Here is a 15,878-nt window from a genome sequence, read left to right as displayed (position 1 = left end):
CACTTAGCGACAGAAATTTTGAACTCAGTTGTAGTCCTAAGTCAAGCCCTGCCGGTAGGTGTGTCATAACTCTGAATGGTCAGTAAGTAACCAGTTGTAAAGGTGTTAGTGAAATAGCAATAGCACTTAGACTTACATACCGCTTCAGTGCTTTTAAAGCCCTCTCTATGCAGTTTTACAGAGTCAGCCTATTTCCCCCAAGAATCTGGGTCCTCATTTTACCCACCTCGGAAGGATGGAAGGCTGAGTTAACCTTGAGCCGGTGAGAATTGAACTGTTGGCAGTTGACAGAATTAGCCTTGCAATACTGCATTCTAACCACAGTACCTCTAAGGCTTTTGTCCCCCTAATCCTTTTCTTAGCAGTAGCATTTAGACTTATATACCGCTTCCCAGTGCTTTACAGCCCTTTCTAAGCGGTTTACAGAGTCAGCCTATTGGCCCCAACAATCTGGCTCCTCATTTTACCCACCTCAGAAGGATGGAAGGCTGAGTCAACCTTCAGCCTGGTGAGATTTGAACTGCCAAATTGCAGGCAGCCGGCAGTCAGTAGAAGTAGCCTGCAGTACTGCACTCTAACCACTGAGCCATGAAATGAAGCTGCTTCTCTAGCACTACCCTCTGCTTGAAACAAAACTGGGCGGGTGGGTGAGAAAACTCACCCCGCAACAACCCCCTCACAAGCCCCAGATCTGCACTGGCTTTAAAACACAACAAGAGCTAACCAGACAACGGTGTTGGCGACGGTTCCTGTGTCTGCTGAGCGAGCTCTGGAGGAGGCAAGTCCACCTTCTCCTCCTCTGGGCCCCACCGGCTTTTCCGCTTTTTCTTCGCACTGGATGCGGCTGCCTGCTTTGGCAGTGAAACCGTGGGTACTGCTGTTGTGGAGGAGGAGGAGGAAGAGGAGGAGGAGGAGAAGGAGGAGGAAGAAGAAATGGAAGAGGAAGGTCCTCCTTCCGACGAGGCCTTGCGCTTCAGGTTGGCTTCTGATATTGGTGGCATGCCCTCGATGTCACTGTTTGCTTTCCGGAATTCCTCCAGCTTCTGCTGGTAATACTTGTATCCTGAACTATTGGGCTCGTACAAAAATCTGCAAGCATACAACAAAATAAACAAGAGTGTTAGCTGCCACCTCATGCTTGTACTTCGCTACCATTCGGTATCAGTTGCCATGAACCTTGGGGGGGGGGATTGGATGGGACGGAGGATGCTTCAAGGGAAACGAAAGTTCACTGTTTCTCCCCAAGATGGGCTTCAAAATTGACTAGCTGAGAACAAGACAACAGCTGCATACCAAATCTACAAATCTACGCCTGAAGTGAGACTTGAGGATTTGGGCGTGTGATTTTCAGTTCTGGCTATGCACTACTGTAATTCCCTTGACTTCTAGTAAACTGTACCTTTCTCGACAGATGGAGTTAAGGGTCCTTCTTATTTAGAGGATCAAGCTGCATACCAAACCTACACCTGAACATCTTGTTTGAATTTGATTCGACATGGGAATGAGCAGTCCTGGGAGGCAGCTTGGGGAGGGGAAAGTGAGACTTGAGGATTTTGATGTGCGATTTTTCAGTTCTGGCTATGCACTACTGTAATTCACTTGACTTCTAGTAAACTATACTTTTCTCAACAGATGGAGTTAAGGGTCGTTCTTACTTAGAGGATCAAGCTAAGGCAGGTCTGACACAGAGACAATAAATCCAGCAAGCTGTCATTTACAGAGACAATAAACCCAACAGCTTATTAGCTATTTTCAGGAGGGCATCTCTCTCTCTCTCTCTCTCTCTCTCTCTCTCTCTCTCTCTCTCTCTCTCCCTCCCTCCCTCCCTCCCTCCCTCCCTCCCTTGATGAAAACAGCCCCACCTCCACATTTTTTCCAAATTCAAATCTGAAGTGTCTTACCGTGTTTCCCCAAAAATAACACCTTCTGGATAATAAGCCCAATCGGGCTTTTGAGCACATGCATTAAAATAGGCCCTCCGCCCAAAATAAGCCCTCCCCAAAATACAGCCATGAAGTGACCATGCTCGCCAACTCCTGCACCTCAAAATAATAAGACCTCCCCGAAAATAAGGCCAAGCGCTTATGGGGGGAGGGTATCAAAAGAAAATAAGACCCTGTCTTATTTTCAGGGAAACACATCAGAAGATAAAGACAACTGCAATAGGAGTATGCACTTCCCACTGAAAACAGGTTTGTGGCTTGACTTCGTTTTCAGGAACTCTTTCCCATATTCTCCACAGAAAGTTGCTCAAATCATCAGATTTAAACTAAGATGACACACCGGGACACAAGATCAGGCTCAGGCTTGAAATCCAGGTTTAAATCATTTATCTATCTATAGTAAATGCACATAAAAACAGAGAGGATGGGTTTAGATGTTCAATCTGAATCAAACCAAGATTTGACTGGTCAAATGTCCAGATTAGGGAGAACAGGAACTGACTCTCTCTCTTTTTTTTTTGCCCCTACATACCCTGAAACCAGCGAAGAAGAAAGCTCCAGTTCTGAGACAGATCATCAAAAAAAAAAAAGTGTGGTTTTCAGCATTTACAAATCATTTGGGAATCTGAAAAGCTGGCATCTCTGCCAGGGCCTCCCTTCTTACCAGCCCCCTTTACCTGAATGACTGATTCTCTCGGTGGTTTTTCAGGGCAACCATTTCCACCACGGGGCCCCCGTCGGCCACAAACCGAGCCAGCTTCTCAGCACAGTCCTTGGTCTCTTCATCCTCTGGGGGTGAAACTTTAAGCAGGCTGTCAGTACGGTGCCCCCAAACTCACACACCCAACAGTCACAAGATTAATCTGGCTTTAAGGATCCCAAAGGGTTGGAATAAGTGGGAAGAGGATGGTTGAAATGTTTGCTTTGTTCCCTTTTTCTTTTCTTTATAAATGCAAGTTAGGAAAAAAACTGGATCTAGCCTATGACATTGCTCTAAAAAAAGACTGTTAGAAGGCTAGCCTGGAGGTGGGGCAGTGATCTGGAGCTTTTCCATTACATTGCTAAACCAAGGAAATGCTTCTCAAGGTAAAGGTAAAGTTTCCCCTCACACACATGTGCTAATCGTTCCCGACTTTAGGGGGCGGTGCTCATCTCTGTTTCAAAGAGCCAGCGCTGTCCAAAGACGTCTCCGTGGTCATGTGGTCATGACTAAATGCCAAAGGTACACGGAACGCTGTTCCCTTCCCACCAAAGGTGGTTCCTATTTTTCTACTTGCATTTTTTACATGCTTTCGAACTGCTAGGTTGGCAGAAGCTGGGACAAGTAACGGGAGCTCACTCCGTTACGCGACGCTAGGGATTCGAACTACCGACCTTTCTGATCGACAAGCTCAGCATCTTAGCCACTGAGCCCCTCAAGAACGATACTGTAGTACATTATTTCTCAATCTTGGGACCTTTAAGATATGTGGACTTCAACTATCCTCAGCATAGCAGGCTGAGGAATTCTGGGAGTTGAAATTCACCTATCTTAAAGGTCCCAAGATTGAGAACACTGCTGTAATGAAACCTCAGTGCAAAGGATTAATCTATCCTGATGAATGCCATCTGGATTACAGAAACAGCACAAATCGTTAATGACAAGATACTCTCCAATTTAATGGTCATTCAAAACTGAGCAACACCTCTCTCCTGAATTAATTTGATAAAACAACAGCTTTCAACATTTTGAAGGTGCAGTGCTTGGAAAGATGTTACTTCATTCAATCTAAATCCTCATTTTTCCTTGCAATGACTACTACTTTAATGGTCTGAATTGTGCACAGGACATATTAAAGGATGCAGGCTGGTAATGTAACAAGTTAAACGTCTGTGTGCTTTAAGCACAAAACATTCCCTTTTTGATATCCAAATCACATTGCTAATTTGCAAGAAAATGTTTTGCCTTGAAATCAGCCTAGAAATATTTTTTTTAAAAAGCTATAATACAGGCAGCTATGTCTGAGACATGATTCCTCAATTTTGGTCTGGATTTCAATTTTTCCAACTATAATAATAAATCTACCAGGAAAAGTAAAATATGAATGTTGAGTGTAACAGAATTCTTCTTTAGCTAATAAGAAAACTTTCAAATACAATTGGTATAATCTAAGTATAGGTAGTCCACAACTTACTACTGTAATTGAACCCAGAAATATACTTGAAAGTTATGCTTAATTGGGGAACCAATTAAAATGCTTCCAATCTCGTTAACCTATCACATTCATTTTCACTACCTAATCTAAGATGATTAGCTGATCACAACACTGCAAGCCAGGGGGGTTCTCAACTTTGGCAACTTTAAGACACATGGACTTCACCGGCCGGAACTCCTCAGCTAGCCATGCTGGCTGAGGAATTCTGGGAGTTGAAGTCCACACGTCTTAGAGTTGCCAAGATTGGGAAACCCTGCTGTAAAGCGAAGCAAATGACTTATGAAGCTGTGAAACTTAGTATCACCTTTTTTCTGAGGAGGGGTGGTGTCCTCTACATCTTGGCCCTTCTTCCACATCTCGGCCAGTTTCTTTCTGTAGTAGAGAAATTCTGGGCTGTTCTTATCGTGTAGGAACCTAAAAGCAAGGAGGAAGGGTGAAGGGTGTATTTAAGGCTGCTTTTAGGACGGGAACAGGGGGCTGCAGACCAATGTATCTCCAGGTCCCCAAAGTAGGGAAGGCTGAGGTAAGGGGCCCTGGATATGCCCTGGCAGGAGAAGGAAGGTCCCGTGGATGGAACCACTGAGAGGGAAAACACCAGAAGCTTAGAGCTTTCGGTAATGAGTATGGACCCAATCCCTACCAAGGGAACCCTACATGTGGAGAAACAGGAAACAACATACGAGAATACTGGGTTATCCTTGCAGTCTTCCAGCGCGACCTTCTCCATTTCTGGGCCCCCTTCGGCCACTACCCTGGCCAACTTCTCAACGATTCGGCGGGTCCGGATGTCCTCTGGGGGACAAACTTTAAGCAGGCTGTCAGTACAGGGGGCTCTCTACTCACACACCCAACAGGCACATTACCTCTAAGAGCCATGAGTTGGCAGGGAGAAGGCAGGGTGGGGAATGAGAAGAGGAGGAAATGATGGAGACATGGTGGACAGCAATGTAAGCCTGGCACTTTTAATCCGGGAGGGGAGAAAGGAAGGCACATGGGAAAGACACATGGTAAGGCTGAGGTTCATACATCTTCAGGTTTGGAGTAATAGCTACTAGATTCACCCAGGGCCCCGAGGCAACTTCTGCAACAACAGAACCCAAAGTCCACTGCTTATCAGTGATTAGCACTGATTGATGTTACCTAGTTTGGGTACTGAAACGTCTGCAAGAAAACAACCACAGCACCAAGGACCCCTCATTTCAACCCTGAGCTACAAATTTTGTCCTTTATTGGTATCATCATCCTTGAACACCTGTGAGAATTACCATATTTTTCAAAGTATAAGACGCACCAAGATTTTGAAGAGGTAAATTTTTTTTAAAAAGTTTTTGCACTCTGCAGGCCACCTAAACTCTCTGCACGCCTCGTTTCTTGTGAAAAATGGGACATGCAGAGAGTTTGAGAAGCCTGCAAAGTGCTCCTGGGGTTGGGGGGGGGAAGGGCAAAAACGAGCAAAAAACAGCCCATTTTTTGCAAAAACAGGGCCGTTTTTCGCAAAAACCAGGGCCTGCAAAGTGCTCCTGGGGGCTGGGGAGGGCAAAAACAAGCGAAAAATGGGCTATCTGTTTTTGTTAAGGCGCGTGGTTTCAGAAGGCCAAAAATGCTATATTCAGTGCATAAGACTGATTTTCACACTTTTTTGGGGGCGGGGGGGAAGATGCCTCTTATACTCTGAAAAATATGGTATACAAGGAGTTTAATTTCTCAGGTTTGCTATCTGCATTAAGGCAAGGTTGAAGAAACCTGCAACTCCAGTAATGGCTAAATAATTAACTAATAGCATTTCAAAAACAGAACAGGCTGGCTGAGGCTACTGGAATTTAGCCACAGCTTCCCTTCTACCTTCTGATTTCAGGCAATGGCTCTTGGGATTATACAGCCCTGTTCTGAAATCCGGGAAGGGCTGTCGGATTCGTGACCCGACAAAAGCGCGAACGTCATAAGCGCGCCGACAACACCGCGGCGCTAAAACCACGATGTCAAAAGCGCGCCGACAACAGCGCGCCGACAGAAGCGCGATTTAATTTAAGGTAAGGTTTAGGGTTAGGTTTAGGTTTAGGGTTCTGTTACAGCGCGCTTCTGTCGGCGCGCTTTTGTCGGCGCACTTTAGGGCTAATTAGTCGCTCATTCGTCACGCGGTTTTAGTCACCGCGCTTTAGTCAGGCGCGCTTTTGTTGTGCGCGCATTTGTGATGGAACCGTCGGATTAAGTAATGCAATCTTTCCTTGATTCTAGTCAAGCAAACAAAAGTCAACTGGGGAAGTTCTCGTTTCTCCCCTGGATAGTGCCTAAAATGGCTCACTTTTTTCCGGCAGAGCTGGAAGAGCTGACCTTCAACCCCACTTGTCTGCCCGGTTGTGGAAGAACGGGATTAAAAGAAATTAATGTCTGCTTTTAGGTACTGAGGCTTCCTGTGCCATCTTGAATCAGGCTTTATGACTGATGGAAACTAAGATTAGTTTAAATATATCAGCTTCAAAATTAGACACAGCTTGTTTAAAAGTAACACTGATTAATCAGAATGACCTCCTAAATAGAGGTCAGTTCAAATCTCCTGGTTATATTTAAGGGAGATGAGATTTACAGGATGATCGGAAGGAGTCTAACTGTACCTTAATGTAACATCTGAATGCTGCCTGCTGTACTCCTATTCTGAATATCTTTTGAATAGTTGGCTGTTCAAAAGAACTCATCTGGCAAATTTTGTAATCGTCTGGGACAGGGGAGAAGGCTGCGAGATATCCAAATTGGGATCTGTTTTTAGAACAGATCAGTGGTCAGGGTCAAATTCACATCAAAGCTACAGTCATGGCTGTGAAAGTAACCTTGTCTGCCACAAGATACGCTCTTCCCTTGCACTTCTGTTAAGCATTACAAAGAGAAAAACTGAGAGAAAAACTGAGAACTAGTTTTATTTGGTTTTGGTATGATCAGAATAAACAAAAATAAAAGGCTGGATTCGTACATCATAAAAAATAAAAATAACTCCTTAGTTGACCTAGACCTAGGAACTGTGGTAGCACAGTGGTTAGAATGCAGTATTGAAGGTTGACTCTGCCGACAGCCATGAGTTCAATCCTGACTGCCTCAAGGTTGACTTAGCCTTCCATTCTTCCAAGGTCAGTAACATGAGGACTCAGATTTTTGTGGGCAATAGGATGATATCTGTAAACTGCTCAGAGGGTTGTAAAGCAATATGGAACAGTATATAGATCTAAGGGCTACTGGACATTCAGTAACCAAGTGGATATCATTCGTTCTTAGCAATAATATGGAAGGTATTTGTTACTGCTGTCATATCACTTGTTTAAATATAATCACAGCATCCACAATCTAGCCAATTTAGCATGTGGCAAAGGCCAAGCATACCTAGTTGGTTTAGTTTAGCGTAAACCACAGCTCAATTTACCTTGAGTAACTGTGCTAGCAAACACAGTTTATATGTTGCCACAATGTACAATTCTTGCCAACTGGCCTCATTCGTGTGCCATGCTAACCGTGAGGAGGTTGAGCCTAGCGTGATATCTGAAGCTGGGATATCGATTTAAGTGGTATTTAAGGAGGGGCAACCTCACCAGGATTTGAAAATACGGTCTGAAATAGACCCACCTAACATATAATTTAGATCGGTGTTTCTCAAACGTGGCCATTTTAAAATGGCCAGATTTCAATTCCCAAAAGGCATATTGGCTGGGGAATTCTGGGACTCAGAGGTTCACCCATCTTAATAGGCCCAAGGGTGAGAGACATTACTAAAACCTAAACAAGATCTGTTCTATCCTTTATATACACCAGGGGACTCCAACCTTGACAACTTTAAGTCTAGCAGACATCAACTCCCAGAATTCCCCAGCCAGAATTCTGGGAGTTGAAGTCCTCCAGGCTTGAAGTTGCCAAGGTTGGAGACCCCTGATATAGACAGAAGACAGAAGCTATCCCCAAATGATAAGCAAGATATGTATATGTGTGTGAATCAAATCCTTTTGGATGTATATTACTATTGAAACAACTTTATAAAAAAAATAAACAGGATTTTTTAGCTGAACAGCCTCTGATAGGATATTGGCTGACATGGTAGTTAATAAAGAGCCCGCCAATGGCCCTGATTTGTCATTTTGTCCTGCACCAATTCCACGGCTTAATATGTTGTGTAAATGTATCCAGTGATTGACTACAGGACCTTTTCGCCTGAAGCTGTCTTTTGGCTTGGCTCCTGAATCACAGTGAAATCATTCCACTTTCTGATTTCCTCCCCTTTTCTCCCTGCTCTTCCACCCCCCCCCCCCCAAAAAAAACCCCTGCCCCAGCAGGATGCGAATGCTACTTCTCACTCGGCATTTGTTTTTAGCTCACAAATAAAACCAGTGTCTTTTTTTTTTAGGCATTCAAGCACTTTCAGCAGTTTCTCCTCCATCCATTTAAAAAATAAATAAATAAGAAAGTGCTCAAGTACCCGAGGGCAGAAGCCCCGCATTTTAAGGGTTCCTTGATCACAGATGGCATTACAGAGAAATGGATGACACCCCAGCAAGAAACTTACTTTTGATTTCCAGCCACTGCTCATAATCCTGTTCTTCCTCATCATCTGGCGACTGGAAGACACTTGGGCGATTCGTTACCGGCGTCTGCTTGGAATGGGTGTAGTTTTTGACTTGATTCAACATGCTGCTCACGCTAAGATTGGGACGCTTCCCCATCAAGGTGGGCTTCTTCACCGTACTTGCAGGGGGAGGATGGGATGTCTTTGAGGAACTGGAAGAAGCACCTGTACAGTTGAAGGGTGGTGGGGGGAGAAGAGATGGAAAGATTGATGTGATATAGTAGTAGGAGCATAATCTACTTCACATCCCTGCTCAGATTTCTCAAGGATGCCTGTTCGGACAGTGAGGAGGTTGGGGAGGAACCTGGGCCTGGAGTCTGGGGAAGACTCTGAGGAGGGCTCTGTGTCGGAGGCAGAGAGGGGGCCAGGGCCGTCTGACAGTTATCAGCTGCCTTCGGAGTCAGACATCAGTAAGGCAGACGAACAGCTGGAGCCTGTTCCCAGTGTGCGCATGCGCAGAATTGCCAGAGGAAGGGAACAGCTAAAGAACAGGGGTCTACTTGAGAATAAGGCCACAGGTGGACGATGAATGCCCCCTCCTAGAGGAAATAAAAGAGGAGCGAAAAGGGAGTGGAGTTTGCAGGAGATAATTAGTTCGCTCGTGCTTCTCCCTGCCAAGTTTTGCAGATATCGGCCTGGCTGCTCTCCAAGCCAGATAAGATCTGTGACTATAAATCCTCCCTTGAAAGACTTTGCCGGATGTGAATGAGCAGAATTCACAGTAAATTAATAAGAGGGGTTTTTGTCGGGACAAGGAGTCTGCTTTGTGCTCTTGGGAAGCCTCGGTCAGAACAATGCCTTAGCCAAGTAATTTTTTTGACCTTCCATCCCACACATTTACAACATGGAAAGATTAGGGCATTTCTTAAGAGAACAACATGGCCCTGCTGGATCAGCCCCCACCCCACCCCACCCCACCATCAAGTTCAAAATCTGGACCCATGTAGTACTCAACAAACTGTATTCCTAAAATTTAACAATGCGGACAAGAGGACAATTAAGTTTTATTTTACGTATATTGGAAATATTAATTTCTCGTTTACGAGAAACAAGTTTACTTTTTCAAATGAAAGCGAATATTCGTGTCCCAGGATAATGTTGCCAGATCCGATCTCGGTTGGTCACTGGGACCAGAGGTTTTGTCTTGCAAGCTTTTGGACTCGTGCTGGAGCCCATCTTCAGCCGTTTACTTTCGGCTTAGTTGCCCATCCTAAGTGCTTGCCTCTTAATCAGGGCAATTTTTAACAGGTTCTGTGGGGTGAAAAACCTCTACTGAAGCTACGAGTGTTAATGGGGCAAAGCAAAAGTAAATCCCTTGCCATTACCTTGTTTTTCCTTCTGTAGCTTCAGGAACTGCTGGAGGAAGCTGCCATCGTTAGCAAATTTATTTGAAACACCACTTTCACCATCACCACTATCGTCACTTGAAGGGAAAGAGAGAAAGGATATTAAAAGTTGCAACAGTCACAGTATTGGGATTTATTTATGTTTCTCTATAAGCCCACCCACTCCATCTTCCCGTATTGGGAAGGTGTTTGAGGTGTTGGTTATGACCTTGAAAGCCCTACATGGATGGGGCCAGGTTACCTATGGAAAGCTGTAAAAACCTGGCTGTTCCGGCAGGCCTGGAGCTGTTGACCTCATTGTTGAGGTCCAGCCCCGATTAGAATGAATGCATGTGGTTTAGTGATTTTAAACTGCCTTTTTTTCTTGTTTTTTCTTTCTCTTTTTTTTTCTTCTTTTTTGTAAGCCGCCCAGAGTCCTTCGGGATTGGGCGGCATATAAATTTTGATAGTAAATAAAAATAAAATAAATAAACTCTTTAGCCCAGGGGTAGTCAACCTTTTTATACCTACCGCCCACTTTTGTATCTCTGTTAGTAGTAAAATTTTCTAACCGCCCACCGGTTCCACAGTAATGGTAATTTATAAAGTAGGGAATTAACTTTACTTTATAAAATTTATAAAGCACAGTTACAGCAAACCCCTACTGCCCACCATGAAAACTGGAACACCCACTAGTGGGCGGTAGGGACCAGGTTGACTACCACTGCTTTAGCCCATTACTTCAGTCTGTCCTACCTGGACAGGCATTGGAGGTACATTGCGGACCTCATGAGCTAAAGAATTTTGACTGGTGGGGTCTTTCTCTGCCGTTCCTCCACCCTATGGAACATTCTTTCCCCAGAGGTGATGGGGACGCCCACTCTCCTGGCCTTCTGGAAAGGTTCAAACATCTGACTCTGCAGCCTTGCTTGGGAAATAAATAGGGGGAAGCAGCCATGGGGCTGGTTACTGCCCTGAAGGCCCTCCCCACACCTTTTAATCAACTCTTTCAGTATAATCTATGTAATTTTAATGTTTTAATATTTTAATTGCCTTTCTACCTGCTCGATAACTTGTAAGCTGCCCAGAGTCACCTTATAAGGGCATCTATAAGGGTGGCATAAAAATGTAATATATAAAACTTTTTAATGTTATATTATAACCATCTTTGCCACTCTGCTCAGTTTCTTTGGGAGGGAGATGAGCACCTCGATGGATGGATGGGTGGGTGGACAAAGATAGAGAGGAAGGAAGGCAGGTAGGTCCAGAAAGAAAGAGCCTGATATCCTTTCTTTCTTAGCTAATAGTTCAGTCACTCTCATCTGGAGAAAGGGCTGAATTGCTAGTTACTGGGTTATCATAACAGGTCAAGCTAAAATGCGGCTGATTGGTTTATGTCTATTGCATTTGGGTTAAATCAATAAACCACCATTTGGCATGTTGTGCAAACTCAGCCTATGGGAAACAGGAGAGTCTCTATATAACTTGAGAGCTCACCCACATAGTATAGTTCCGTGGTGCTGAACCTATGGCACGTTTGCCAGAAACGGCACACAGAGCCATCCTGTGTGGGACATGCGGCCTCGCTGGCTCCTCTTCCACGTTCCTGTGCACACATACCCAGCGGCCAGTTGGCCTCCATGTGCGCAGAAGTGCCAAAATCCGTTAAGAGCAGTGTTCCAGCGCGCATGCACCCAAACCTACGGGTTTCCATTGTGCTCATGGAAGGCCAGCAGTTTGTCAGGGGGTGCTCCCGTGTCGTAAATTGGAAATTTGGGTGCCGGCGTGCAGATACGCGATGTAATGCTGCTTTTCCCGGTTTTGGTTCTCCTGCGCATGTAAAGGCCAGCGAGGCCGCGGGTTCCTCGCGGGATGGTTTTATGTGCCATTTCCAACACGCAGTGACGAAAAAAGTTAGCCATCACTGGTCAAGTTATTGTTCTGACTGGGAAAAGTTCTCCAAAGTTATAGAAAAACCTCTTTCTCACCACTTTATCCTCTCGAGCTTTTTTTTTTTTTTTTTTTTACTAATCCTACCAGGGCTAAGCAATTACCAGTACACAACTCTTCCATCACCAATGTACATTCTTTTCTGCTGCTGTCCTGATCATCCCCTATTTGTTAAGAGTCCTATCGCAATGATAATTAAGAATTAATTCTACATACTCGCTCCCCTGTGAAGCCTGCTGCAAGTGGTTCCGTTTGGCTTGCCGTTCCATCTTGGCTTCAATTTCCCGCTTCTTCTGAGCAATCAGCTTCTCCTGATGGAGGATGTTCACGTTGGTCTTCACTGATTTGGGCATTGCAACTCCAAACCACCGGCTGGCTTTCCCTGGTTAGCAAGAAGGGGGCACGCAGAATCACTTTGCAAGACAAGGCTGGTGGCTGAGGATTTGCTAAGATGTAATTATTATATAATAAGTGATGTAAGGTTTCCTGCCAAAGCAGGGGGTTGGACTAGAAGACCTCCAAGGTCCCTTCCACGTCTGCTATTCTATTCTATTCTAATTGCAAAGGAAGAGAGATCCAAAAGGACAAGTTTTCCTTTCCCTCTATAAATCAAATGTCAGCACAAAATTTAAGGATTAAAAAGTGTGAATGCAGCACCTCCCTGCTTTAAATTGTTGCATCTATCAATAATGTACTAATTTTTATGTGCTTTTTACTGGATTATGTTATTCTTGTGCAGTCATTAACTTTAGCATTTTAATCTTACGGCATCCATTCTTATATACCGACTATTGTAAATTGCTATAGAACAACTTAACCTGAAAGTCAATGTAAAATCCATTAGGTAAACCACAAATAACTGGACTTCAGGCTAATGGTTAATAAAATATATTTTACACGTTTAAAAAAAAATCTAAGAAACTAAAATCTGATTGCAGCATTTTCCCAAAATTTGCATCAGAAATGAACAAGTTTCCTATTTTTCAAGGGGGGGGGGAGGAAGTGTCCCTGGTTATTGCATACTTTACCTTAGCAATATAATGAGATGTAGGTGGAACATGACACAGACACCATGTTATTCTTACAGAAAAATGGACATTCATTTGATTTGTCCCAAATTACCTAACGACCTTCCATCTGCTAAAGATTTACCATATTCTATTCTATGTTCACATGCACTGTGCTGCAGCAACTTTATGAACAGTTATTTAGTAGGGGGCTTCTGCCACTAATACCCACTTTCAGCAATCCATAAACTGAAAATCTCTGGCATTATTTATCTATTAAATTTTTCCCCAGAACAATCAGAACAAAAATAATATTAAAATTAAAAGAAGACAATTCTCCAGCGCAGTGAAAATCAATTTCCTAGCCACTGACAATTGAGGAAAACAGTACTAATAGAGTAGCAACAATTACCTAATTGCCTACCATAGAAGTGTATGATCCCTTTTACAACATCTCTCTAAGGTACATTAATCTGAAAGTGCATGAATGGCCTGAAGTCACCCGATGAATTTATAGAGCTGAGAATAAATTGGAGCCTGCATCTCTGCAGTCTCTTGCAACCTATTTTGTTACTTCTGAGCAGTGCCAATATGTCTCTGGTGCTTGTCAATATGACTTTTCAGTTACTTCAGTTTACAAAGAAAGATTAAATAAAACAAGATTACACAGATTTTTAATGTATTAAGAAATATTTGAATAACAGAATAAAAGAGTTGGAAGGGACCTTGGAGGTATTCTAGTCCAACCCCAGCTTAGGCAGGAAACCCAACACCACTTCAGACAAATGGCTATCCAACATCTTCTTAAAAATATCCAGTGTTGGAGCATTCACAACTTCTGGAGGCAAGTGGTTCCACTGATTAATTGTTCTGTCAGGAAATTTCTCCTTAGTTCTAAGTTGCTTCTCTCCTTGATTAGTTTCCACCCATTGCTTCTTGTTCTACCCTCAGGTGCTTTGAAGAATAGCTTGACTCCCTCTTCTTTGTGGCAACCCCTGAGATATTGGAAGACTGCTATCATGTCTCCCCTAGTCCTTCTTTTCATTAAGCTAGACATACCCAGTTCCTGCAACCGTTCTTCATACGTTTTAGCCTCCAGTCCCCTAATCATCTGCGTTGCTCTTCTTTGCACTCTTTGTAGAGTCTCCATATCTTTTTTATATCATGCCAACCTTTTGGGCATCATACCATTATGGCATGTATTGTTTGAATACCACAGCTATGGTTATCCAGTCCATTCACCACTTGAGACATAACCATCGTGTCCTCCTCCTTTTGCTTTCTTGCTTTCCTGCCCTCCCCGGCAAAAACACTGCAAATAATTCCCACTGTTCCGATTCTTGGATCTTTTCATTTTTTCTCTTCTTCTGCAGCTCCTCCAATATTTTAAAATTGATTTTTTTTTGGGGGGGGGGGGAGCAAACACTGTCAAATTATTTACTTAGACTGTATTACTATTATTCTTCTCATCCTTCCTAGTACCTATCTCTTCCCACTTATGACCTTGTTGCTTGTATCTTTACAATTTATATTGTTTCATTTCCTAGTATAATTTGATTGCTTATTAGTAAAGCACCACTACCACTAAGTCTTGTATCTTATGATTTTTGATGAATGTATTCCATTTTGTTTTTCTTTATGTACACTGAGAGCATATGCACCAAAGACAAATTCCTTGTGTGTCCAATCACATGTTGGCCAATAAAGAATTCTATTCTATTCTAATTCTCTTCTCTTCCTCTTCTCTTCCTATTCTAATTCCCTTCTCTTCCTATTCTAATTATCTTTCTATTCTCTCTTTCTCTTCTCTTTTTATTCTATTTCTCTTCTCTTCCTATTCCTATTCTATTTCTCTTCTCTTCCTATTCCTATTCTATTTCTATTCTCTTCCTCTTCTCTTCCTATTCTAATTCCCTTCTCTTCCTATTCTAATTATCTTTCTATTCTCTCTTTCTCTTCTCTTTTTATTCTATTTCTCTTCTCTTCCTATTCCTATTCTATTTCTCTTCTCTTCCTATTCCTATTCTATTTCTATTCTCTTCCTATTCCTATTCATTTTTCTTTCATTCCTATTCCTATTCTATTCCTATTCTATTCCTATTCTAATTCTCTTCTCTTCCTATTCCTATTCTATTCCTATTTATTCCTATTCTCTTCCTATTCCTATTCTATTCCTATTCTAATTCTCTTCTCTTCCTATTCCTATTCTATTCCTATTTATTCCTATTCTCTTCCTATTCATATTCTATTCCTATTCTAATTCTCTTCTCTTCTTATTTCTCTTTCTCTTCTCTTCCTAATTTTATTCGTGAACACAAAAAACGGCACGGCAGAAAACAACAACAACCGCACAGCACAAGAGACCGAGGAAGACGACAACACTTGCCTGTCCCCGGATGGGAACTGTAGTCCGTCCCTCGCCCCCATTCATAAGCAGGCCAAAGGCCTACAAAAGCAGCCACCTCCACCGGACAAAAGGGCGTTGTCGCTACTAGGCATTGTTTAAAAGAACGGGGCGGGGGACCGTTCCCAGAGGCGTAGGGAGGGGGGAAAGGGGCGCTTCACCTGAGGGCCGAGACTTACCTGGCGCGTCCTTGCTGTTCTCCATGGCTGCAGGTTACCCCCCCTCCCTCCCACACACGATCGCTTCTCCCACAATGCACTGCGGGCGGGGACGCTCACCCGGATGAGCCGGGAGGCAGAGCTGCGCGATGCATTGTGGGAGAGGAGGGAGCAAGGACGGCCAGCCACCCAAAGAAAAGGATGCCGGGTATTGTAGTTTTAACAGTTAACCTCTTAACAAAGAGTCGGAAGTCCCAAAGGTGCTTTTTTCGAGGAGGCAACTAGACTTTCTTGGG

At 43.5% G+C, this 15,878-nt stretch overlaps 1 protein-coding gene across 3 annotated transcripts in view; it reads right to left on the bottom strand.

The window, feature by feature from the left end:
• SUGP1 (SURP and G-patch domain containing 1) overlaps positions 1-15,661 on the bottom strand; it is a 30,326-nt gene extending 14,665 nt beyond the window's left edge. The window contains exons 1-8 of one of the 3 annotated variants that reach the window (XM_087703188.1): positions 15,604-15,661; positions 12,230-12,395; positions 10,064-10,161; positions 8,679-8,903; positions 4,819-4,942; positions 4,443-4,552; positions 2,621-2,744; positions 725-1,089 (exon numbers count right to left, since the gene is read on the bottom strand). In XM_087703188.1, the coding sequence (XP_087559314.1) occupies positions 725-1,089; positions 2,621-2,744; positions 4,443-4,552; positions 4,819-4,942; positions 8,679-8,903; positions 10,064-10,161; positions 12,230-12,395; positions 15,604-15,628 (1,237 nt within the window). In that variant the 5' untranslated portion in view covers positions 15,629-15,661. The remainder of the gene's footprint in view (positions 1-724; positions 1,090-2,620; positions 2,745-4,442; positions 4,553-4,818; positions 4,943-8,678; positions 8,904-10,063; positions 10,162-12,229; positions 12,396-15,603) is intronic. The other 2 variants (XM_087703191.1, XM_087703198.1) reach the window with 2 other exon arrangements.
• Positions 15,662-15,878: the final 217 nt, after the last annotated feature.

Source organism: Thamnophis sirtalis, unplaced genomic scaffold, assembly GCF_051295495.1.
Source record: "Thamnophis sirtalis isolate CommonGarterSnake01/CBP01778 unplaced genomic scaffold, rThaSir2_p1.2 scaffold_1, whole genome shotgun sequence".
NCBI classification, from domain to species: Eukaryota; Metazoa; Chordata; class Lepidosauria; order Squamata; family Natricidae; genus Thamnophis; species Thamnophis sirtalis.
This window is presented reverse-complemented; position numbering and strand designations above follow the sequence as displayed.